The 25,969-nt window shown below is 42.0% G+C and overlaps 1 protein-coding gene across 2 annotated transcripts in view; it reads right to left on the reverse strand.

The window, feature by feature from the left end:
- Nucleotides 1-395: 395 nt before the first annotated feature.
- The window catches only part of LOC121855482 (putative mediator of RNA polymerase II transcription subunit 26), a 47,524-nt gene continuing 21,950 nt past the window's right edge, over nt 396-25,969 (reverse strand). For both annotated transcript variants that reach the window (XM_042350457.1, XM_042350456.1), the window contains exons 2-4: nt 7,875-7,997; nt 5,858-7,367; nt 396-3,906 (exon numbers count right to left, since the gene is read on the reverse strand). In XM_042350457.1, coding sequence (XP_042206391.1) covers nt 3,564-3,906; nt 5,858-7,367; nt 7,875-7,989 — 1,968 coding nt within the window. In that variant the 5' untranslated portion in view covers nt 7,990-7,997 and the 3' untranslated portion in view covers nt 396-3,563. The remainder of the gene's footprint in view (nt 3,907-5,857; nt 7,368-7,874; nt 7,998-25,969) is intronic.

Raw genomic sequence — 25,969 nt, forward strand, 5'->3', positions numbered from 1 at the left:
CATAAGCGATGCCTTGGACTGACTTGTAACTGTTCACTAAGGTGTACACAACATGGACATTGGTCACAACTTTCCCATAAAATAAGTGTGTATGTGTATCGTACAGCAGCACCTAACACTTACAACACTTAACAAGCAGGTCAGACACAAGCAGTTGAAAGGTTTGCTAACATGATTACGTTTTTAACACAAACTGTCATACCATTACACTGCATTCTTCAATGAAACTTGATCTTTCAATACATGTTTCAACAATATAAACAGAATTTTATTATTGCATTTTTCAGTACACTATAGTACTATATTAACTAAGGCTATGGTTAAACTAAGCAATTGTACAGTACTGTTTCTGAAACTTTGTTCATTCAACAAATATCAAAATAAATACTTTCAGCTGTATCAATATAAAATTTATTTACATCATATTATTATAGTATACATGAAAAATATAGTTATAAATTTTATATTCTTATTTCCATTGTTTTATAAATACTGTGTTTAAGCGGGTGTTACAAGATTATCCTGCTACTGTACAGTACAACATGAGATCTTCCAGTAGTGACAGTAAACTAAACTAACAGCAAGACCCTCCAGTAACCTCTATATGTACTGTATTTTGTTTTGTGGTTACGTGTGTTATGTTTAAGTAATTACAGTACTTTACAATATTGTACTGAATTTATCCTCTTTGCCACTTGTCAGCCTCGAGGCGCATCACATCATTTTCAGGCAGGTTATTACAACAGTTTACAACTTTTTGTCTAATTAAGTAAGTCTAACAGTTTTCTGTACTGATAGCTTATTTAATTTGTGTTTAAATACGGTACAGGTATAAAGGTTAATACAATATTCAACACACAAATGGGCAATTAATTCTTCTATTGAATAATTTTTCAATCTTTATACTCTATTTCCACAAGAAAAACTGAAGTGTTTGGTAAAAAACTTGATATTAGTTACACCGGACGAATGTGTAGCCAGAGAACATAAATACAGCATTGAGTTTAACTGGGGCTCTTTAGCTTAGTTTGATTAGTTCATTTTTGCATCTCATAAAGATTGTAAAAATGCAAAAGACATTAAATTAATAAGATGAGGCATAAAAACATAACATAATACTGTATAAGGCTCCAGAAATGTCCTGTTTAATTATTACAGTACAGTACAATATAGTACTGGTACATGAAACATCTAATGAATGATGAGCAATATAAGCATAAGAAAGTATGAGTTTACATTAGAATACAGTGAGATAACTTTAGTGCTTGTGTGTAATGCACAATTGTTGTAGTGAATATTTCGTCTCGGAAGTTTGTCTTCAATTTTGTATGAAGAACAAAGTGCTTGTTTGTTTCTTCTCAAACGGATGTGAAACTTCAGCACTGAATGACAATATAAATTCAGGATACTCTACAGTACATAATAAAAACCCGAACAATACAGCAATACAGAACATGAGTTTCTCTACCAACTACAGTGTTCACCCTATAGCCAACACTCCACTATCACATAGAGAACATCACACATTCTCCACACACCTCATGAAAGGCTTAACACAAACGCTGTTAAGTCTTGAAGATAATTTTTTCTTGCATTAGTTCTTAAGAGAAGGAACCGAGATGGCGACTGGACTCAGTACATCTTCAAACAAGTGAGGAAATGGATAAAGTACAATAATATCAACACAAGGAAACACACTGCTCCCCTGCATTACAATGTGTTTGTGAAGGCTTTCTGATGTAAAATATCCTCTTGGTTGCTTTTCCTGTTAACTATTGCAAACAAAAGTTAATGTTTCCATAATGTGTTCAAACTGGGAGCAATGGAAGGCTATGGTAGAAAAACTGAATAGGAAAGAGACAGAAGCAATATGGAGATGGCAAACAATATCACACTTTTATCTCTTCTATTTAAGAATGTACGGTACATCATTGTTTTGATATGTACGATGTTAGTTCACCTTCAAACTGTTGTAGAAGAAGGAAGCAATACAATGATGTGAAATATTATTAATGTTAAAAACTTTTTAATTTAACTGTCTTACTGGCCACTGAAGAGTAGTGTTACATTATACTTACGGGTAATATCAGAGGTTCAAAGTTGCCACAGTACTGCATTGTCTTAGCAAGCTGAGTGTGAATGCATGCAAAGAAAACATTGTAGTGTGTCTGTGGGTATGCATAAAAATTAAGGTGTTTTGGGGGATGAATATGTAAATAGCTTCATAACTCATCTTAATTTTTGTATATGACCCAAAATTTTAGGTAATTAGGTCTTCATTGACGACACCTACACACATAAAGGTTCCAAAATAAGACACGAACCAACTATGAATTTCTGATACGACTCCTGTCTTAACTCCTGATATTTTGGCAGAGGTTTCTTATGCCAGCAGATGAACCAAATGATGCATAACCCATGTAATGTATTATTTATCCTCTTCATTACTTTGATTCTATAATTCCTGTACTGTACATTATAATATACCTTGGAGTAGATGTGAGAAGGCAGCTACCTTACTCATTTAAACACACAACTGGTGGTCTTAGTGGTTTCAAAATTCTTGTTATCTCTCCTGCCCAGTTAAGGGAAAAAATTAATGCACACATCTTTGATAAATGAGAATCAAGTTTTATAAATCAAAGACAAGTGTAATAAACAGCTGCTCTTCACTAAGCACAGAGGCCTCTTGTTTGAGATATTGTATTATTGTTGTGTTGCACTTTTGTTTTATTAATTTTTTTATAAATATGAGAGATTGTTTTTCTTCCAATATTTTTATGATGTTGCTGTACTTTTAATTTTCTAAATAAATTTGTTATAAAGACTCCCGAGTAATAAAAATAACTGAGTTGACAATGAATATCTACTGAGATATATGAGTACAGTACAGTACAGTACTAATACTGTATTACTGTAAACTCTACTACACCATTCATTATACAGTAACAGGTCTACACATCTGTCAGCATAAATGCAAAAATATTTCAAGTAAAGATCAGATCACGTGTCACATGCATAATTTTTCCAAGGATGTTTTACTGGGTACGATTTTGTTGTCTGTATGCTGGTTGTTAAACGTCTCAGGTACTTTTAGTGTACTTAAAGATATAGCAAATGCATTTTATTGGATTTTGTGTGATGGCTGTAATTAATCATTAAACCTGAAACTAAACAATAATATTTAGTCTCCTCATGCCCCAGCAACATGTAATTTCCTGGACTTATCAGAGGTGAACACGCACAAATAATGTAACTATATATAAAAAAATTCCTAATAAATCTGTACAGTTGATGAAATAGATTGCTGGAAAACCCGCATGCCCTGACTGCCAGAAAATCTAATGAGAAGAAGCTGGGTAAAACACAACAGAGAGTTATATCTCTCATAATGAATGATTATTGACTAGTGTAATCATTAACCTTGTTATGCGCTTAAACACCTTAGTTGTTGAAGCGTAGTAATAACATTATAACAATATCTTGGTACAGTCATAAAATCACACAGAGATTGAATAACCCTTAATATAAAATAAAAATAAAATTATGTACAGTAAATTAAATCAAGCATTCAATAGTACTGGAATTGTGGTATTTAAATAATCTTCCTCATTTTGGAATATTCTTAACTGTAGTCGTTGAAGAGGTTGTATGCACACGTCCTGAATTGCCTCGACAGTAGTAAAGTTGAGATCACCACGCCATGCAAATGTGGTAGCTCGGGAGTCTCGGAAAGTACTGTACGGGCTGCCGTTGCCCCTCCTTTTAGTTTTTCTGTTAGGAGTGGTGTGATCTTTGACAAAGGTGGCCACATATTTATTGTACGACAGTTGCAGGAATTTGAAGATCTCTCTGGCCTTTTTCCCTGGTTGAAGGCCCATGTCTTCATATCGAACCATTAGATATCTGTTAAAAAGATCACTTATAGTGCAATACAGCCAAATAATACAAAATAATGGCAATATAGTACAGGTATACTGTACTTGAATAGGTTGTGAGAGGCATTACATATACAATATACCAAGGAAGTTTAATATACCACAAGGCATTAAATTTTTTTTTTTAAGTTTTCATCATCATGTAATTAATAGCATCATCGTTGTAAATATATATGAACACAAAGCATCTCATTTTTTAACACATAAAAAGTACAGGAAAAAATGGGACAAGTGTACAGTAGTGGTCAGATCTATTCCTTAAGGCTTAAGGTGTCCCACTGCTAAAAACTTGGGATACAGAATTTGAAGTTGGATGATTAAGCTGACTACCTATGCAGTACAGTACATGGGTGATGAAAAACACTCTGAGGCAAGGAATTTTGGTAGGTCGAGGTTCAGGAGTATATTATTTAACTGAAAAGTCATGGTCTCCGTGTGAGGTGATGGTACTACTGAATGTAGCTTGTCATTATACTAACTGCTCAAGTATCTACAGAATAAGGAAAGTGATGACATATCCCTAAGTACTGAACTATACAATACTTTATCTTCATCGCTGGTGTGCAATGCTGGAAATTTTCTCATGAAGTTATCGTTGTTTTGATAGCACTCTCCTTTGTTGTAAGGAATCAAGGCAGTAAAGAGTTCCAACACCACACCCAGGCCACAGTGTTCCAACACCACACCCAGGCCACAGTGTTCCAACACCACACCCAGGCCACAGTGTTCCAACACCACACCCAGGCCACAGTGTTCAACACCACACCCAGGCCACAGTGTTCCAACACCACACCCACAGGTACAGTGTTCCAACACCACACCCAGGCCACAGTGTTCCAACACCACACCCAGGCCACAGTGTTCCAACACCACACCCAGGCCACAGTGTTCCAACACCACACCCAGGCCACAGTGTTCCAACACCACACACCTCAACACCACACAGGCCACAGTGTTCCAGCACACCCAGGCCACAGTGTTCCAACACCACACCCAGGCCACAGTGTTCCAACACCACACCCAGGCCACAGTGTTCCAATACCACACCCAGGCCACAGTGTTCCAACACCACACCCAGGCCACAGTGTTCCAACACCACACCAGGCCACAGTGTTCCAACACCACACCCAGGCCACAGTGTTCCAACACCACACCACAGTGTTCCAACACCACACAGGCCACAGTGTTCCCAATACACACCACACCAGGCCACAGTGTTCCAACACCACACCCCAGCCAGGCCACAGTGTGTTCCAACACCACACCCAGGCCACAGTGTTCCAACACCACAGGCCACAGTGTTCCAACACCACACCCAGGCCAGTGTTCCAATACCACACCCAGGCCACAGTGTTCCAACACCACACCCAGGCCACAGTTGCCTCTGAAGATGTCTTGAATAAAGACGAAAGCTAAGGTACTCCGTTGTTTCCATTTTCCCGTGTGATTTTATCAAGATTTATCTTATCCACGTTCGAATCCTGGTGGGTTGAGGTGTTGATTATATATATATATATATATATATATATATATATATATATATATATATATATATACTATATATATATATATATATATATATATATATATATATATATATAGTATATATATATATATATATATATATATATATATATATATATATATACTGGGATTAGACCTTAAAATTTACCACCCTAATGCCACTTGCTGATGGGCTTGGGTTGGGGTAGGTTAGTGTACCATTAAGGAGGTAAGTTAGAGTTATGAAGGGGATCATAAAGGTGATTAAGTTTGTTACTGGCACACATAAAGATTCTGGCACCTTAAGTGTTAGAGCCACTACCTACTATACAGTTTTACAAAACGTGAGCTTTGATATAAATGATTGACACATAAGTAACAAAAAAACGTAATTAACTTATACATTTATAACTAACCTGTCCGGGAAGTTTGCTTTAACAGTTTCAGAGAGTTTAAGGTCTGTTAGAAGATCTTTACAGACAGTCTCTGGGTCGCTGCAGGCCTGGGAGTGACACCATGAAAGCTTCCTGCGTGAGTGTAGACACCCTCGGGGATCACGCACAAGATGGATCACTCGCACATCTAAGCTCGTGTCCTGCAGCAGCTGAATCGCTGGAGAAAGTCCCATCCGCACCGTCTTCAACACATTAACAGGAGCGTATTTGCATGCCTCTGATATATAGTCTTTGTCGAAACAGAGGGCACGGTTCATGGCACAGGAATTCCACAGTCGAGTATTGTGATCTACGAGGAAAGTATTATTGCGCATGTAGTTCACATAGACATCTAGTTTACTATAGTCACACGTTAGGATGTCTCGAAGGAGTTTGAGTACCTCTTCAACCAACGGGCCATCCTGCAAGTGAAGATTTTTCAATAGGTGGTGGAGAGGCTCATAGCTGAAGAATGTTCCTGGGTATGCTCTGAGCAGGTCACCCAGGTACGATGATCCACTCCGCCAGGTGGAGACGATAATTACCCTGCGCACCTGTGAAGGAGACACCTTTTCTCCCGGGGTGAAATTGGTGTCCCTTTTAACATTATTGAATTCTCTTCTGATTATAAAGCTAAAGGTCGTCATGCCGTGTTTCTTCAGGTAGTCGTAAGATATGTGAGGCATGGGAGGAACTGTCTGTTTCTTAAGCACAGGTCGGCTACGATTGGCGCCAGTCCAGTTTTGACTCACCCGTGATGTCCTTGACACAACGGACTTATTATAGCTCTGCAGGTTGCCGGGTAGTGGAATGGCTCGTTGCTGTACTTGATTCTGATTACCAAGTTTACTTTGTGATTCTTCTTGCTGTAATTTTTGCTGTAACATTTGTGCCTCAAGTAGATGATGCTCCTGTAACTTATGCTGATCTTTGAGGAACTTCTTATGCTGTAATTCAATCTGTTGTAACCACTGTTCGTGCTGGCTACCATTTTGCTCTCGTGGAAGGTGTCTTTGTTGTGGTTGTCGTTGTTGTTGTGGTAGTTGCCGTTGTTGTTGTTGTGATGGTTGTTGTTGTTGTGGTTGTCGTTGTTGTTGTGGTAGTTGCCGTTGTTGTTGTGATGGTTGTTGTTGTCGTTGTTGCTGTGGTTGTCGTTGTTGTGGTAGTCGTCGTTGCTGTTGTTGTGGTTGTCGCTGTTGTAAGTGTTCCTGATTTTTTGGTTGTTGTGGACGACTGCCAACTATACTATCATCACCATCATCATCATCATCCTCAACGAGTAGAACACCTTGTTTGGCTAACTGTTCCCGCTCTTCTTTAGTGAGGTGGACAGGTGAGTGTGGAGGAGCCGCGGAGTGAGTGGGGGAGACGTCCTGGTGGCTGGAGTCAACAGGCGAATCCAGCGGGAGGAGCGGAGGAGACACCACACTCGTTGTTCCTTCACTATCGTCGTTGGCAATCCTCCTGCGTAAAAATCCTATCCCGTTCTCTCCTGCAAGAAGTAAGGGTAGTTAGTATGACTTATTGAGAAACTACTTCAGGACATTATACAACAACAATAACCACTGAGGAACTTTTCAATACTAATCCTACATGACCCAGTCCGCGCTGACACGACTCGACTCGATCCTCTTCGCCACTCGTCAGCTTATTAGTTGGTCGGGCGGTCGGTTAGCTCTTTGTTACATACTGTTGACCTATTTATGGTCTCCTTATTACGGTGGAGAAGGTTATTGAGGTCAGAGCCAGCCTGATACCCATGTCTTTACTGATCAAAGTCTTGGTGATTTTCTCTCTCTCTCTCTCTCTCTCTCTCTCTCTCTCTCTCTCACCGCGGTTGACACCCAAGAGCCTATGGACTCAGTCTAACCTGATTTCAGTTTAAAATATTTAACCTAACTCAGCTAAATCACAACAAAGTAACCAAACCCAACTAAATCTAACCTAACCTGACCACACCACACCACACGCCAGAACACTAAGCTTAAGCCAACATTACCTGGTAGAGGGATAGTGGTCTGTAGCGGCTTCACACTGAACACCACCAGTAGCAGGGCGCCCGTCAGAGTGAGTGACAGCAACACCCAGTGCTTCCTGCGGACTCCTATCAGCATCACGCCTCCTGCAACCATAAGGCGACCACTTAATTCCACTGTGATCTTACCAACCATAGGCACATCAACACTACAACCATACATGATGAACTGTCAATAGAACTGAAATAAATAAATAAATTATGTAACCTTATAATTATCGTACTGTAGTGAGGGGTTGTCAGACCACAGCTTACATCGTGAGGAAAGCCAGACTTGACCCGACATTAGCCGAGGTCAAAAGTATAGGGTAACTCTGCGGTTGACCGGGATTGTAAATCAGCATAGCTCCCCTCCCATGTGACATGTGGCCCCAACAAAACATGTAAGAAGGCACCAGCCGACTCTCTTCCAATATACAATAACCTACTCTCTGAACAAAGGCCGGACCTGACCTCACAATTAGCCAGGTCAAATGTAACCCTTGGAGCCCAACTCAAGGGGCCACAAATCAACCAGGGCCTCTCGTGTCACACGGCCCCACCTGATGACTTCTCCTTACATCTCAGAAACTCCAGTCTGACCCGACGTTTGGGAGGTCAAGTGTAGGGGAACTCTCACGGTTGCTCTCCCAATATACACACGGCCCCACCTGATGACTTTCCCAGATAGTTCTGAAAAGTCCAGACCTGACCTCACATTTGCGAGGTCAAATGTAAGGAGACCCTTCGCCGCGCCCCCCCCCTGCCAGCTGAACCTGACGGCTCGCATCCCAATATATAGGACGTCCTGGTCCTCCCTCGGGGATTCGCAGAGAGGGAGTTGTCTTGTAACCAGGGAGAGCCAGCTACCACGTCCCCAGTCCCGCTCGGCAGAGAAGCCCACCACTAAGTGTAACGAAGTCTCAGCTGGGTCCATCGACAAAGTGCTGTCAACTCCACGTGTAACAGTAAGTGCTGGCTGTGTAGACTGTAGAAGTGCAGTGATCCCGAACCTCCCCAACGATCGACTTAGTGAAGTGCCCATTCTAATTGTGAGGTTAGGTTATACGAGAATACCATAGTCTATCATAAATTGTGTACGAACCCCCCCTATTAATCCCCCCTATTGAACTAGTAAAATAAAGCTGTAACACGCATTGGTGTTTTATATACTACACTTGTACTGTGCCTGTGTTAATATACAGTGTTGACATCATACCCTCGAGACACGCTACCATTTCCTCTCGCTATAATACTCTACTACTATAAACTCCTAACTTACCTCTTCATGTGAGATTTTGTCTCATTACACCAACATATATAATTCATGGGTTTATCCGACTTAAAACACTAAATTTACCAAGAAGACCTAAAACTCACGGGTTTATTATAAAGACCTAAAACACACACACACACACACACACACACACACACACACCAGGGTTTATCATCACTACGAGCACCTGTTAATGACGTTGAGCACCTGGGATCATTACGAGTGCATCAACTAGACATCAGAACCCATAAAAAGCACTAATTAGCCACCTGAGGTCATAAAACACACATGGTAGTCATTATGAGCACCTGTGAGCAACTTAGCACAGTTATGAGCTATTAGGCACCTGTGAGATACTTTGGTGGCACCTGAATTATGGAACACGTGGTATTATTAAGAGGAAATGACTATCACGTGAAGTATAATACAAAACATGTGGTATTATCAAGAGGAAATGACTATCACGTGAAGTATAATACAAAACACGTGGTATTATCAAGAGGAAATGACTATCACGTGAAGTATAATACAAAACACGTGGTATTATTAAGAGGAAATGACTATCACGTGAAGTATAATACAAAACACGTGGTATTATTAAGAGGAAATGACTATCACGTGAAGTATAATACAAAACACGTGGTATTATTAAGAGGAAATGACTATCACGTGAAGTATAATACAAAACACGTGGTATTATCAAGAGGAAATGACTATCACGTGAAGTATAATACAAAACACGTGGTATTATTAAGAGGAAATGACTATCACGTGAAGTATAATACAAAACACGTGGTATTATTAAGAGGAAATGACTATCACGTGAAGTATAATACAAAACACGTGGTATTATCAAGAGGAAATGACTATCACGTGAAGTATAATACAAAACACGTGGCATAATTAAAATAAAACGACTAACAAACCACCTGTGATGCTCCTCGGTGCCACATCTGGGATCATTATAAGCCTTAATGATACATACTAATTATAAGAGTCATTAAAACAAAAACAACCAGTGACGAACCCGGGATTATTAACAGGTTGCTTAAACAGAGTCGACAACAGGCAACAAACGGTGACCTAAAACAGGTCAGAGAGAGAGAGAGAGAGAGAGGAGAGAGAGAGAGAGAGAGACAGAGAGAGACAGAGAGAGAGAGACAGAGAGAGACAGAGAGAGAGAGACAGAGAGAGAGAGACAGATAAACACCAGATGACTCTATTGAGATATCCTTGGTCACACTGCCTCATAAATCTTCACCACCGTTTGTATACATGCTGAAACAAATGTGAACTTGGGTGACGATTTTAATGAATATCTGTCTATCTATCTACAAACAGATGGACAGACAGACGGACTATATGCCCCCCAAAAAATATCCATTGACAGGATGGGAATGCAAATAAGTTAAAAGTAAAAAATTAACATTCAAATATTTCATAACGCGGGCTTCACAGACACCCAAAACTGCCTCGATTAATCTCTCTCTCTCTCTCTCTCTCTCTCTCTCTCTCGTAATCAATCAGCGTGTTCACTCCTAGCCAATCTTACTTTTGCTACTATGTTGAAATTTTCCCCCCTTTTTTTTATTCTATATCATATTTGTATCACTTAAGTTACTTGTATATTATTTGTAACTGTATTTTCAGTGTTTTGGCTGCCATGTTATTTCAATGAACCGTTAATTATATTATTATTATTATTATTATTACACACACACACTCCATCCCTTCCTTCTCTCTACCCCCCCACACACACACTCCATCCCTTCCTTTCAACCACACACTCCCCCTCCCTTCCTTCTCTCTACCCCCCCACACACACACTCCATCCCTTCCTTTCAACCACACACTCCCCCTCCCTTCCTTCTCTCTACCCCCCACACACCTCCATCCCCTTCCTTTCAACCACACACTCCCCATCCCTTTCTTCTCTCTACCCCCCCACACACACCTCCATCCCTTCCTTTCAACCACACACCCCCCTCCTTCCTTCTCTACCCCCCCACACACACACTCCATCCCTTCAACCACACTCTCCTTCCTTCTCTACCCCCAACACACACACTCCATCCCTTCCTTTCAACCACACACTCCCCTCCCTTCTCCCCCCCACACACACACACTCCATCCCTTCCTTTCAACCACACACTCCCCCTCCCTTCCTTCTCTCTACCCCCACACACACACCTCGCCCTTAATAACCACGGCAGCCACAACAAATGGATTTAACTTCACTACTAACACGGGACAAACAATGGTGAACAACTCAAACAACAAAACACCAATACAAGCACCATTGAAGGCCGTGTTTACATAACAAACAATTAGCTCCGGTAGTCATTTTCACCCTAATTTGCATATCGCTGTTTTTGTTTCTATCATATCTGTAACATTGACCGACAAACACAGACAGAACGGGAAACAGATGTATAGATACACAGAAAATGTTGGATACATAGGTATAATAAACAGATAAACCAAAAGACAAACAGATACATAAATAGACAGACACGGGTTTCTAATTTAAGAAAACAAGAAAACATAAATCACGGAAAAGGTTTGAAATTACATGTTTGGTGAGGAATGTTAACTTGCGCAGTACCGCCTGGCGCGGCTCTCCACTAGGCTTTGCAGCAGCTGTACAGTAAAGGCGTTTATTGTAAGGCGTTTTAAGATACACGGAATAGCTAACGCGTTAGTAATAAAAACATACGGCAGTGTACCGCATTCTTGGAATAACTGTTGCACAACATAGTCTTCAGAAAACAATAAAATTAGGAGAACTTTTTTTTGGACACAATACGGAAAGAAATAGTGAAGCAAATATATAGAAAATTGTGGAAAGAAAGACAAAAAAAAAGTCAGTCAACAATAAATAAGACTTAACACAAAAAATCGGGCCCGTTGTAAAGGAAATTTCTCCCAGACACGAACCACACGAAAAGACAAGAGCAGCTGTACGCTTCTTCTCTCGCGGAACTGTAATCAACTTGTTCACCCTTATTTAAAGTATCTTATGAGTAATGATATTAAATGTTATCGCCACTGGCTTCAGCTACAGTGATTTTTTACAGATTGTCCACGAGGGGGCTAGTTTATTGGGCACCCCCTTACATCCTGTGCAAGGTGAAGCGCACACAGTGCTGGCGTGTGCTGCCATTAAATCTTTCGACCTGTGACCTCGCCAGATGTAGACGTGTTTACAGACAAGTCCTGGTTCTGCTGAGTGGACTGTCTTTGGTGGGTGGCGGTGCTGCCCGCCCCGCCATGAGATGGATCGCCCTCTCTAGTGATGCTGTGAAGACCAGCCCTCTGCTGGCACTGGTGAACACAGACTCACAATCCTGTCCGAGAATTTGTGCTGGGACAATTTACGCAGTACTGTTGTCTCTTGGAACACCATACTGATCTGCATTGACCTGCAGTTGAAAGTACAGCCTAAGTGATGACATACCCCTCAGTACTGAAATATTGTTGACTAATTACACCTACTCGTTTCTGCCTAACCTAGAGTAATAAGACAATGTTTAATAAATAGTAATTAAGATAAAATTGTGTGAGACTAACTAATTATGTAACAGATGGATCACCATATAATATTATGAAGGTCTTCTCCTCTGTAGGTTTTGACCACATCAATAAATATTGAATGCGTCAAAAGGCGGGTTTCAATCATTCCCTTCGACTTGCCCGTCACCTGAACGTCCTTAACTAAGGCCTTTACATTAAAGTTTTAATCATATTTGAGTAATTATCAATATTGTTACATCAAAGTCACCAACGGCGGAGCCTAAACAGGTTTCAACTAGGCGCAATCCTTTTCAATTTTTTCATGCCATACGCTTTGTTTTAGATCCTATCCAATATACTACCGTATATAGAATTACTTTTATTATTATATCACAGTTTTTTATTGCCTTACATGCCCTTAACTTTTCAATATTAATCAAAATATTCTCCATAAGCGGCCATGATCCGCTTATTTTCAGTGGGAGAAACTCTCTGATTGCTTGTTAGCTAATCAGGCGCCTCTGCCCGCTGCAAACGCTAATGCCTGATCGAGGTGTTAGCTTTCTCCTCTGAAAGTGTCATGCGCAGAAGTCAGCAGCAGCATCTGCGCATACAAAATAGCCAACACCTTACATTAAACGCGCCCTAAAGTCAGTAATTGCATGTAAAGTGGTGCTTGTTCGTTGCTGAGAAGAGATGCCCCGCCCCTCCTTAAGAGTTACAGCAAAGACTATATGGTTACAGCTGTTTGGTTGTTGCAAATCTGTCCGGTTTCGTTAGTTTTGAATAATGTAGAATTATTGATACGTAATTTGTCTTAGTATGCCTTATTGTGCGTAAAAATAAGTATATATTAAATGCGTCCTCCTAAAGAGTGAATATGCTAACAGAGTTTAACAGTTAATTTATTCATGTACTGTATAATATTTCTGATAAACTTCTTCCGTGCTGATGTTCGAAATAATGAATGTATGTATCTTTATAATTATAAATTAGCTAAATATCTGTCTCGTCAGAAACGGTCATTTCAACGATTATGAATAAACTAATTTAGAAATACATTATTATTTCAGGACGAAATCGGACAGATTGAATCAACTTATTGTTTATTATTGTTTGCGTATCTGCACTGTCTATGTACTAGTGGAACCTACACTTATGGCCTCTAGCAATAAAGACAATTTTTACTGTAATAGCCGTACTTAACCGTTACACAGAGAGTTCTATCTTTCATATTGTTTTTAACTGTTGTTAAAATAGTGTACAGTACTGTATTTACTATCGCGTTACGCGTTTAAAGACCTTTGATTTTTCAAGCGCAGCAATAACATTATAACAACAACTTAACCAGATGTGATTTCTACAGTAAAGTAGCCTTTTTTTTTAACTTATCCAACTTATTTTCCTCAATGCCAGAAGTTATTATTGTAGGTTCCGTGAGGCTGTCTACACCTTTAAACCTTGAGTGTGCCAGTGTTCCAGCTATTTAAGAACATAAGAACATAACATAAGGACTCTTGGTGCCGACAGCAGGTCACAAGAATGTCTACAGACCAGCTCCCACAGTACCAGATCTAAAGTTAATCTATATGTTGACTCTATGTTTCTTATGTATCTGTATTGAAAGCTTTTGTCAATCAAGTGACTCACTCCCCGATTTCATTATATGTAACTTGTCATCTCTGTTCGTTGTATATTTTCAGCCTTCGGGCTGCCATGTTTTTTTAATAAACCGTTAATTATTATTATTATTATTATTATTATTATTATTATTATTATTAAAATATCACAAATTCAGAAGACTGTGAGGGCAAACGTTTTCGGTGTGAGAGTTGTGAACTTTTGGAACAATCTGCCAGAGGGTGTTGTGACGGTACCTAGTGTGAGTTCATTTAAGACCACACTTGGCCAACACTGGAGCAGGATCCGATATAATCAGGAGCCGGTTCATGCCCAGTACTGGTCAATGCCATCAGTGTGTAACAGAGACGTGACCGATCTCCCAAGCGGCTAACGAGCCGATCAGTGGTGAAGAGGATAAAAGTAAAAGATATTGGTGTCACTGAAACTGTATAGTTCATCTTATTACCCGATGACCAAGCTGTTGTCAATGCTGCAATAGTAACCAGAAAGAAAAAACCAAAATGTATGAAAGAAATAAAGGTGAGAGGAAAGTGCATCAACACGGACTGGTTCACCTTGTGTCGTAACAGTGGCTCATGATGATAATAGTTTCCCCTTCAACTCACTTCCTTCCATTTGTATAACTAGAACCGCGAGACAATGGCGATATCTAAGTAATCTAATAACACAAGTAAAGTCTCTTCGCTTCTCACCCAATTATTGTCCTTTCCAACGATATTGACTTGAGATAATTAGAAGATGATTCGTCAAAACCAAGCTTTAGGTCGAATCTGTGGGAGAGAGACTGTGGGAGGGGGAGTAGGGAGGGAAGCAGGGAGAGGTAGGGTGTTAGGAGGGAGGCAGGAGGTAGGGTGTTAGGAGGGAGGCAGGAGGTAGGGTGTTAGGAGGGAAGCAGGGAGAGGTAGGGTGTTAGGAGGGAAGCAGGGAGAGGTAGGGTGTTAGGAGGAGGCAGAGGTAGGGTGTAGGAGGGAGGCAGGAGGTGGGCAGGAGGAGGAGGAGGTAGGGTGTTAGGAGGGAGGCAGGAGAGGGTAGGAGGGAGGGAGAGGTAGGGTGTTAGGAAGGAGGCAGGGAGGTAGGGTGTTGGGAGGGAAGCAGGGAGGGTAGTTGGGAGGGAGGCAGGAGGTAGGGGTGTTAGGAGGGGGCAGGGAGGCAGGAGAGGTAGGGTGGGAGGCAGGAGGTAGGGTGTTAGGAGGGAAGCAGGGAGGTAGGGGTGTTAGGAGGGAGGCAGGAGGTAGGGTGTTAGGAGGGGCAGGAGGTAGGGTGTTAGGAGGAAGCAGGGAGAGGTAGGGAGGGGGGAGGCAGGAGGTAGGGTGTTGGGAAGCAGGTAGGGTGTTAGGGAGGAGGAGGCAGGAGGGTGTTAGGAGGAAGGTAGGGGTTAGGAGGCAGGAGGTAGGGTGTTAGGGAGGGAAGCAGGAGGTAGGGTGTTAGGAGGCAGGGAAGCAGGGAGGGGGTGTTAGGAGGGAAGCAGGGAGGGTAGGGTGTTAGGAGGGAGGCAGGGAGGTAGGTGTTAGGAGGAGGCAGGGAGAGGTAGGGGTGTTAGGAGGAGGCAGGGAGGAGGGAAGCAGGAGAGGGTGAGGAGGAGAGGGGGTGTTAGGGAGGGAGGAGGGTGTTAGGAGGTGTTAGGGAGGGAAGCAGGGAGAGGTAGAATGTTAGGGAGGCAGGGTGTTAGGGAGGCAGGAGGTAGGGGTGTTAGGGGAGGAGAGGTAGGGGTGTTAGGAGGGAGGCAGGGTGTTAGGAGGGAAGCAGGGAGGTATGGTGTTAGGAGGGAGGCAGGGTGTTAGGAGGGAAGCAAGAGGTAGGGGTGTTAGGAGGGCAGGGAGGTAGAGTGTTAGGATGGAGGCAGGGTGTTAGGAGGAGGCAGGGTGTTAGGAGGGAAGCAGGAGGGTATGGAGGAGGGTGTTAGGAGGAGGATGCAGGGGTAGGGGTGTTAGGAGGAGGCAGGGAGGTAGGGGTGTTGGGAGGAGGCAGGGTGTTAGGAGGGAAGCAGGTGGTAGGGGTGTTAGGAGGGAAGTAGAGGGAGGAGGCAGGGTGTTAGGGAGGGAGGCAGGAGGTGTTAGGAGGCAGGGGAGGAGGAGGTAGGAGAGGTAGGGTGTTAGGAGGCAGGAGAGAGGGGTTGGAGTAGGGTCCAAAGGCAGGAAGTAGGGGAGTGGGAGGCGGGTGGTGGGGGAGGGGGAGGGTCAGCAGTTCCCCCTCACCCACCAAGACTTTCACTTAGTCTGAAGCGGCTTACCTTACACCCAGGTGCCCGGGCTTATATTCACAAAGGCTTGATGTTAATATTGTCTACTTCAGGTAGATTTATCCTGTTCATCTCCCTGTAGCCTCCCTCATGTTCACCATCTCCCTGTAGCCTCCCTCTATGTTCACCATCTCCCTGTAGCCTCCCTCTATGTTCACCATCTCCCTGTAGCCTCTCTCATGTTCACCATCTCCCTGGAGCCTCCCTCATGTTTAATCCCCCCTGTACCCTCCCTCATGTTCACCATTTTCCTGTACCCTCCCTCATATTCACCATCTCCCTGTACCCTCCCTCACCATCTCCCTCATAATCATAAACAGGAGTGATACATGGACAGTTTCGTTCACTTGATTGCCTCAGTGTCTCATGACCCAACGTAATGTCAAGTTATTTATCTTTCTTGTATGAGTTGCATTCATCCGAGTGAACAGAGTAAATTATACTTTCACTGGGTCTCTTTGTGCTTACATTTCCACCTCTCTCTATGTCTGTCTGTCTCTCTGTCTGTCATGCTTAAGTTAAACAAACAAAGCTTACTTGGGGCTATCCTTGGTTAAATTGACTTATTGTTTGTTTGCCAAGGTTGGTTAGTTTACCTGGACTGTCTATATACATTGTTTGTATACCTGCATTGTTTATGTACATTGTTTGTATACCTGCACTGTCTATGAAGAAGCTGAACCACTGTGAACTTGTACCTCGATTTGACTATCTATCTATCCATTCATCCATCTATCTATCCATCCATCTATCCATCCATCCATCCACCCATTTATCTATCTTCCTTCATTCATCTCTGCTCACTCCAACAGTTTCTCAGTGCAGTTATATCATTTATTTCATTTCGTTTTGTACATAGTGTTCTAATGTATCCATACACCCTATTAAGTACGCCATTGTCACCACCTGTGAACCTTTGTAATGTTTACACAAGGATTATATTTGATCATAATCTCGGTTCTTTAGCAATCACCTTTCAGCCGCCATTAATATCCTCGCTGAGTTATTATTTTACAACAAATTATTCTTCTCTAGTGGATAAATTTATGGTAAAGAACTGTATTAATGTTTTTTTATTGTATGAATGTTTTTAAAGTATTCTAAGAATGTTTGTTTACTGTATGAATGTTTGTTTACTGTATGAATGTTTGTTTACTGTATGAATGTTTGTTTACTGTATGAACGTTTGTTAAAGTATTGTACGAATGTTTGTTTACTGTTTGAACGTTTGTTAAAGTATTGTACGAATGTTTGTTTACTGTATGATAGTTTGTTAAAGTATTGTACGAATGTTTGTTTCCTGTTTGAACGTTTGTTAAAGTATTGTACGAATGTTTGTTTACTGTATGAATGTTTGTTAAAGTATTGTACGAATGTTTGTTTACTGTATGAACGTTTGTTAAAGTATTGTAGGAATGTTTGTTTACTGTATGAACGTTTGTTAAAGTATTGTACGAATGTTTGTTTCCTGTTTGAACGTTTGTTAAAGTATTGTACGAATGTTTGTTTACTGTATGAATGTTTGTTAAAGTATTGTACGAATGTTTGTTTACTGTATGAATGTTTGTTAAAGTATTGTACGAATGTTTGTTAAAGTATGTACTTTCTCTTATACAGTAAAGATGAACCAATGAAGGAAAGTGAATCATTCATTCGACAATGCTGTGTGACATTTGCCGCCACTCACACACACACACACAGAAAGCCTAAACTGAGGCCAAGATCTCATGCTTTCAAATTCAGTAAGCTGGTAAGTAAATAAGTAAATGAATAAATAAATAAATAAATAAAATCCTACCTTACGATTTCCTGAGAGAGAAAACTCCAGTCTCAAAAATAAGAAACATGACAAATTATGTCTCTATCTCTCTCTCTCTCTCTCTGCTTGTGGTGGCGTGGATCTGAAGTCTAGGGGGTGTACAATAAACTAGCTGCTGGTGTGTGGATCAAGCGGGAACAGAAACCACAAAATAACGGGAATAAAATAGCAGCGAGTGAGCAACGCGAGTCACCGTGAGTGGAAGCGACAAGTATAACAAAGATAATTGAAAATAGAAATATACTACACATTGTAAATAACTACACACAACTTTTCGTTTTCATTAGGTTAAGTTACAATAGATTTAGTTAGGTTAGGTTACAAAAGAATAGTCTTGGTTAGGCTAGAGTGCGTGTAATGTGAGGGAATTTTACGTTTTAACAAGAAGGTTAAATTAGGATAGGTTAAGTTAGGTTAGATTAAGTTTGGTTAGGTTAAATTTATTTAAGTTAGCCTACGATAGGTTAGCCCAAGTTAGTTTAGGTTAGGTTAAGTTAGCCCAAGTTAGGTTAGGTTAAGTTAGCCCAGGTTAGGTTAAGTTAATATAAGTTGGGTTAGGTTAGGTTAGTGTATGTAATGTGAGATTATGTTAGGAATTTCCAGGTAACTTTATTGGGTAACCATCCAGGCTGGGAGGCGGAGAGGAACTGACCGGACTTCACCTTGAGTACCAACTTTCACCAGTCTTCCATCCTCTCTTGTCCGCCTAACCATCTTTCCACCTAACCCAACCATCTTTCCACCTAACCCAACCATCTTTCCACCTAACTTAACCTAACCATCTTTCCACCTAACCTAACCATCTTTCCACCTAACTTAACCTAACCTAACCATCTTTCCACCTAACCTAACCTAACCATCTTTCCACCTAACCTAACCATCTTTCCACCTAACCTAACCTAACCATCTTTCCTCCTAACTTAACCTAACCTAACCATCTTTCCACCTAACCTAACCATCTTTCCTAACGTAACCTAACCTAACCTCTCTTGTCCGCCTAACCATCTTTCCACCTAACCTAACCTAACCTAAGTTAATCCAACATAGTCTAGGGCTCCTAAGTTTATCGAACCTAAATTAGCTTAATCAAACTACCCTAACTTACCCTAAATTAAAATAACCTAACTTAAGATAATTTAACTTAATTTAAAGCAGAAACTGAATTAATTCTTTGTCTTAGACCACTCTAATGGTGCGGCCACCCTCGCGTACATATGACCGCAACATGTGATCGACTAGAAATAGAAACGAAGCACAATGTTAGTGCGACCGCACTACAGATTCGGAACCCTGTGCTTCGTTTCTTCTTGTCGATTACCTGTTTCGATCAAAATGTACGCAAGTGTAGCCGCACCTTAAAGGTGACTCTAACCTAACTTAACTCATTTGATGGCCAGGTGGCAGCATGGCGAAACGGAGTGGTAATAAGTAAGTAAACAACAATGAAGCGGATGTTCTTAATGTGACACAACAATGGCGAGCCACCTGCAGAATGTTGCACGTGAGGCACCCCACAACACCACTTGGCAAAAGTTGACAAACTGTGTATGAGACAGTTGCCTCACATATTGAATGCAAAACACTCTTCTTGATGGTCTGTCTCCATCCAGTCACACTAACAAACAAAGATAATTATTTGACAATACTGTAATATGTGTGGCTCCATCTTGGTGCATTAAGCGTGGGTTTATAATCTTTTCACATAGGAAATATTAAATTGATCACAATTCATAATAGAATTAACAAGAATACTACATAGGTTTACAATGTCTAAGGCAGCGGCACACTAGGCACTTTCCTTCAAACATGTTGCCCGTTTTGCAAATTTGCAGGCCGTTGGCCTGATGGCCCAGCAAGCGGCAGGATTTCGGCTGTTGCGAGAAATGGACAACAGTTTGGCGGTGAGTTTTGTTGGTCGGGTTAGTGTTCAAATGAGCTTCACATTAGGTGTTGAATATTCAAGTAAAAATTGAACACGATACAATAATAATTTAAAATATAACACATAAAACGGTGATATGTTTCTATTTATTCGTCACTTTAAAACTTTGGTTTTATTAAATCATGATTTAGGATTTTCTTTGACCAGCCAGGCGCCGTCACTTGAAAAGAAAAAAAAACGTCACGACGCACCCATTGTTTTTTCGTTAGCTTTTGCAAACGCTCCACTTGCTTCAGCAATTAAAGAACTACAGTATAGTACAATCCTGCAGGGCCTCAACTGTAGTAACGGGATCCATGGCGAACCTCATCTAGACGCTTTTTTTTATTTACAATTTACATATAATGTATACATATATTACATATTAATATATTTGTCCGCTTTGTTGTTGTTTTCGTTGCGTTGGGCCAAGTTGGGCAGACGCGCCAACAAAACATTCCAGTGTGACGCAAAAGTCTCTCTGTGTTTTGCTGGCCAGACCGTGTTTGCCCAATATGTTGGCAGGAAAAGTGCCTAGTGTGCCGCCACCTTAAGATCTAATCTTAGGCTGACCACAGAGTTACAGGTAGCTTGAACTCTTCAGATCCTGAGACGGACCCCAGAATGACTCCAGTATTAGATCCTCTTGTTTGTGTAACTCTCATCTTGTGGCAGAGGGTCCCTGTGTTTATTGTGTTCCAAGAGGCCTCTGGCGAGTTTCCGGGACAGCTCTTCTCTTCTTTTTGCAGGTGTATGAAGGCCCGTAGGTGTTGTTGTTGACTACTTCCATCTTCATGGCTCTTCGCTGGACCCTCTCAGTCCGCGGGCACTGTCACACACTACTATTGGTCGGATGTACTGTATTGTAAGTGACGTAGGTTTTGGAAAGTTGTTCAGACGGTGTTGTGAACTTCTTGAGTACAAGGAGCATGTAGAGAAGGCGAGATGACCTACGTGTATTCCTCCTAGGGCAGGTCACTGAAGCCCAGAAGTGTGCAGTTACTCACCTCTGGTACCATCAGACTCAGGTGGATCTAGGAGTCTTTAGATGTTATCATTCATCACCTGAAACTTACTGATGTCCACCACCAGACTGATGGTTGCAGCCCAGGTGTGTCAGGTATGTGGTGCTGCAGATACCCTTCTCAGACAAACCTTCCACAGGGTGATAACGTCAGCTATGTATTTCAGATGTTTCTGAATGTCACTCACAACATTACTGATCGTGGACGAAAATGTGAGTGGCCCACTATTAGTGCCATGCGGTATGCCACAGGTTGTTGATTGTCAGTCACTCAGGTTCCTGGACGACATGCCTGTTCTTTGGGGGTGACCGTGAAGGAAGCCAAAGAACTATCTGGTGAGTGAAGAGCAGTATGGATATGTCAGGGTGTCAACACGTGCAATATGACAGCAAAATCAGTTCTGTCAGTTTCGTCATTTGATACATTGTCAACTTCAAGTTTTCTTTGAATGGTGAGGGTAGATACTGCACTTCTCTGCATCAGCTACCCGTCCTGTCGTCATGGACACGCTGATGTCACCTGTTGTTTATAAAGTGGATCTCTCTCACCCCCTGTAACCTGTTGTTGTATTGTCTCACCTCACGTATGTTGTCTGTGACCGAGTTGACTGTAAATGAGTTCCTTGTTGTAGGTCGTAATGCTGCCAGGATCTAGAAAGCCTCACCGAGTTAATGTCAGTGTCTGGCAGTGGTCGCACGCCTCATGGCAGGTTGGCTGCAGCACGATCGCCAGATGGTGACATCATGATCCATTATTCTAGTGGGCGGTGATACTTCCGGAGACCGCCTGGATGTTCATGTCAGCTAAGATCTTATCTAGGACAATAATTTGTCTGGTGGGATGTTCAACTAAATGGGGGACTCTTATAGAGCGGACCACTGTCAACAACATTTCAGTCAACAGGACGACAACGCAAACATGTGGTCTCTTACCTTGAGTCATATCAACTGCTTCTAACAGATATTGTGTCTGTAAAAGATGCCTGGTTGCCCAGGCACCAGTTGACACCAACCACTTGTTTATAGTATCTCTACTTCCTGTAGAGACACTGTGGAACGAACAACATGACACATCTCAAGCCTAGACATAATACGTCAGGAGTTTTCACATCAGCAGTTGCCTCACTCTGGGTTGTGGTAGTCAGTAAAAGGTAAAGTCAACTTTGGTGAATCTGTCTAGAGCTCTAGAGGGAACACTTTACCAGCAGACCTGCACCACACACTGTACCTGGGTGTGGTGGAGGTTTAACACAGCACAGACACTGACGAGACTACACCTCACCACCAGCTGACGCCTCCACTCAACACTCAGCACTTAACGTACCTCTCCCCACACACACTTGCTGTTTAAAATGATCGGAAGCGTTGTACATTCGTTAGAGACAAGGAAACAGACAAACAGCCGCCAGAACAATGAAAATATCAACTCACTGATTTAATTAACACTAAAATATAATAAACAATGTAATAAAGAAAACGATCAGCTGAAGCACCCACAACGTCATTCAGTTAAAGTTATTACAATGTTATCTTGGGAGACACAGACCAATATCTCACTTTCATGTTATCTAGGAGGTTAGGTTAGGTTAATCTTAAAATGAAATAAGCTGGGGGAGGGGAGGTTCGAATCTTTAGGTGTTGCAAGAATGTACCAACACCAAGCCCGGCCCTATACACCAGGCCCGGCCCCGTATACCCCGCCGTACACCAGACCCGGCCCCGTATACCCCGCCGTACACCAGGCCCGGCCTCGTATACCCCGCCGTACACCAGGCCCGGCCCCGTATACCCCGCCGTACACCAGGCCCGGCCCCGTATACCCCGCCGTACACCAGGCCCGGCCTCGTATACCCCGCCGTACACCAGGCCCGGCCCCGTATACCCCGCCGTACACCAGGCCCGGCCCCGTATACCCCGCCGTACACCAGGCCTTGATGGTGTCCTCCTCACTCACGGATACAGTCAATATTCATTTCCGAAATGTATTTAAATAAGGCGGCGGTGAGAGGCTGTGTGACCTTGCGTGTGTTTGGTGAAGCGAGCGCTGTGTTTGACCTGGCCTGAGGGTGTGTAGTCAGCGCCTAGCCCCAGTGTTGAGCCACCAACACACACTTTACCTGTTAACATAAAATCATATCTAACTAAGAATGACCTAACCTAACCTAACTTAAGATAACCTAACCTAACCTAACCCTAGCATTAAGCCTCCAACACCTGACCTGACCTAACTTAACCTAATCTGACCTGATTTAACCTAACCTGGCCTAATCTGAACTAACATAGCCTATCCTAACTAGCCTAGCCTAACCTAGCCTAGCCTAACCTAACATAACCTAACCTAACCTACTTAACTAAACCAAATCTAACAGGTTGAGAACTTGTCTGCTGCACCTCTCTCTCTCTCTCGTGTGCGTGTGAACGCTAAACGCATGGATATATATATATATATATATATATATATATATATATATATATATATATATATATATATATATATATTTCATTAGCCCAATAAAGCACGCGGATTTCTACATACAATCAACACCTCAACCCGCCAGGATTCGAACCCACGGCCCACGAGCCCATGACTGTGACCGGGGAACGCTACCTCTGGACCACCAGGATACTAAAAGCAGTCCTAGACTCTGTTATGTTTCACACAAAGCCTGTTCAACGAGCTTATGGCGCCGTGAACCTCTAATGGGGACTACCCGTATCACATAGGTGGTCAGAGTAACGTTTTACCAAATCCGGCTTCGAAACACGAGGATCCATATATATTTCATTGGCCCAATAAAGCACGAGGACTTCTACATACAATCAACACCTCAACCCGCCAGGATTCGAACCCATGGCCCACGAGCCCATGACTGTCTAGGACTGCAGAGTCTAGGACTGCTTTTAGTATCCTGGTGGTCCAGAGGTAGCGTTCCCCGGTCACAGTCATGGGCTAGTGGGCCGTGGGTTCGAATCCTGGCGGGTTGAGGTGTTGATTGTATATATATATATATATATATATATATATATATATATATATATATATATATATATATTTCATGTAAATCCACAAAGTTTTAAAAGGTCACCCTGTATATTTAAGCCTCTCTCTGTCCGTGTAATCCAGTTGCCTCTGAAGATGTCTTGAATAAGCGAAAGCTAAGGTACTCCGTTGTTTCCATTTTCCCGTGTGATTTTATCAAGATATATATATATATATATATATATATATATATATATATATATATATATATATATATATATATATATATATATATTGGTTGTTTTTTATGCAACATAAGACAGAGTGATAGTAGTAGTAGTAGTAGTAGTAGTAGTAGTAGTAGTAGTAGCAGTAGTAGTAAACGATATTTGAGCAGCGTGATTGTGAGGCAGTTCTGGTTGATGCTTCCAACACATTTAACATACTTAACCGCAAGGCTGCACTGCACAACATCAAGATCAAGTGTCCAAGCTTTGCAATGTATGTTGAAAACACCTATAGGAATCCATCAGACCTCTATATACTCAGCATCAAGAGGTGATACCATCATACAGTCAACTGAGGGAACAACACAGGGGGACCCTGTTGCAATGGCAATGTACGCGATAGGCCTATCCGTGCTCCAACACACAATAAAATTTTAAACAACCGAGTTCAAGCAAGTGGCGTATGCTAACGACCTTACAGGAGCAGGAAAAGTGGAGGACATAAAAGAGTGGTGGGACCTGGTAACATCACAAGGCCCACAAATAGGGTACCACCCAAACGCCAGCAAGTCCTTCCTCATTGTGAAGCAGAACATGAACGGACAATGGAGGTGTTCGGTGGATGTGAGGTCAAAATAACAAAGGATGGCCAAAGACACCTAGGTGCAATAATCGGCACGACGGACTTCAAGACCGAGTACGTAACGGGAAAGGTGAATGAGTGCGTTAGGGAAATCCAAAGCTCTGTCTGATATTGCTAACACAGAGCCACATGCAGCTCTTGCGGCATTTACCCATGGAGTCAAGCATCACTGGAACTACCTGATGCGCACTATCCATGATATCGGACCCTCCTCCACCCTCTGGAAGAAGCTATCAGCGTCAATTTCATTCCCAAATTAGTGAAACATCTTCACTTAACCCCAACAGAAAGATCACTCCTTGCACTACCACAGAGACTGAGAGGAATGGGATTGACTAATCCAGAGGAGATTGTTGCCACCGAACATCAAAACTCAGTTAAGCTCACGGCAGCCCTCACTGACCACACAATAGCTCAGAACGCAACAGATGAGGTGGATACCAGCGACGTAAACAAGATTCGACGGTCCATTATGACAAAACGACAGCATGGCCAAAGTGATAAGTTGCAGCAACTGATGCTGCAAATACCAGAGAATTTGAAAAAAAAAGGTAGCTATAGCACAGGAGGTGGGCGCCTCAAACTGGTTAACTACATTACGGATAAGGGCAAATGGTTTCAGTCTCAATAAAAAAGAATTTGCAGATGCCAATGCTCTAAGGTACAGTAGGCCAGTAGAAGGTTTGCCCTCCCAATGTGTGTGTGGCTCTTCCAATGACGTCGATCACGCCATGGTGTGCAAGAAAGGGGGCTTCATATGCATGAGGCATGACGAAGTAAGGGATCTCACAGAA

This window comes from Homarus americanus, unplaced genomic scaffold (genome assembly GCF_018991925.1).
Source record: "Homarus americanus isolate GMGI-L3 unplaced genomic scaffold, GMGI_Hamer_2.0 scaffold48406, whole genome shotgun sequence".
NCBI classification, from domain to species: domain Eukaryota; kingdom Metazoa; phylum Arthropoda; class Malacostraca; order Decapoda; family Nephropidae; genus Homarus; species Homarus americanus.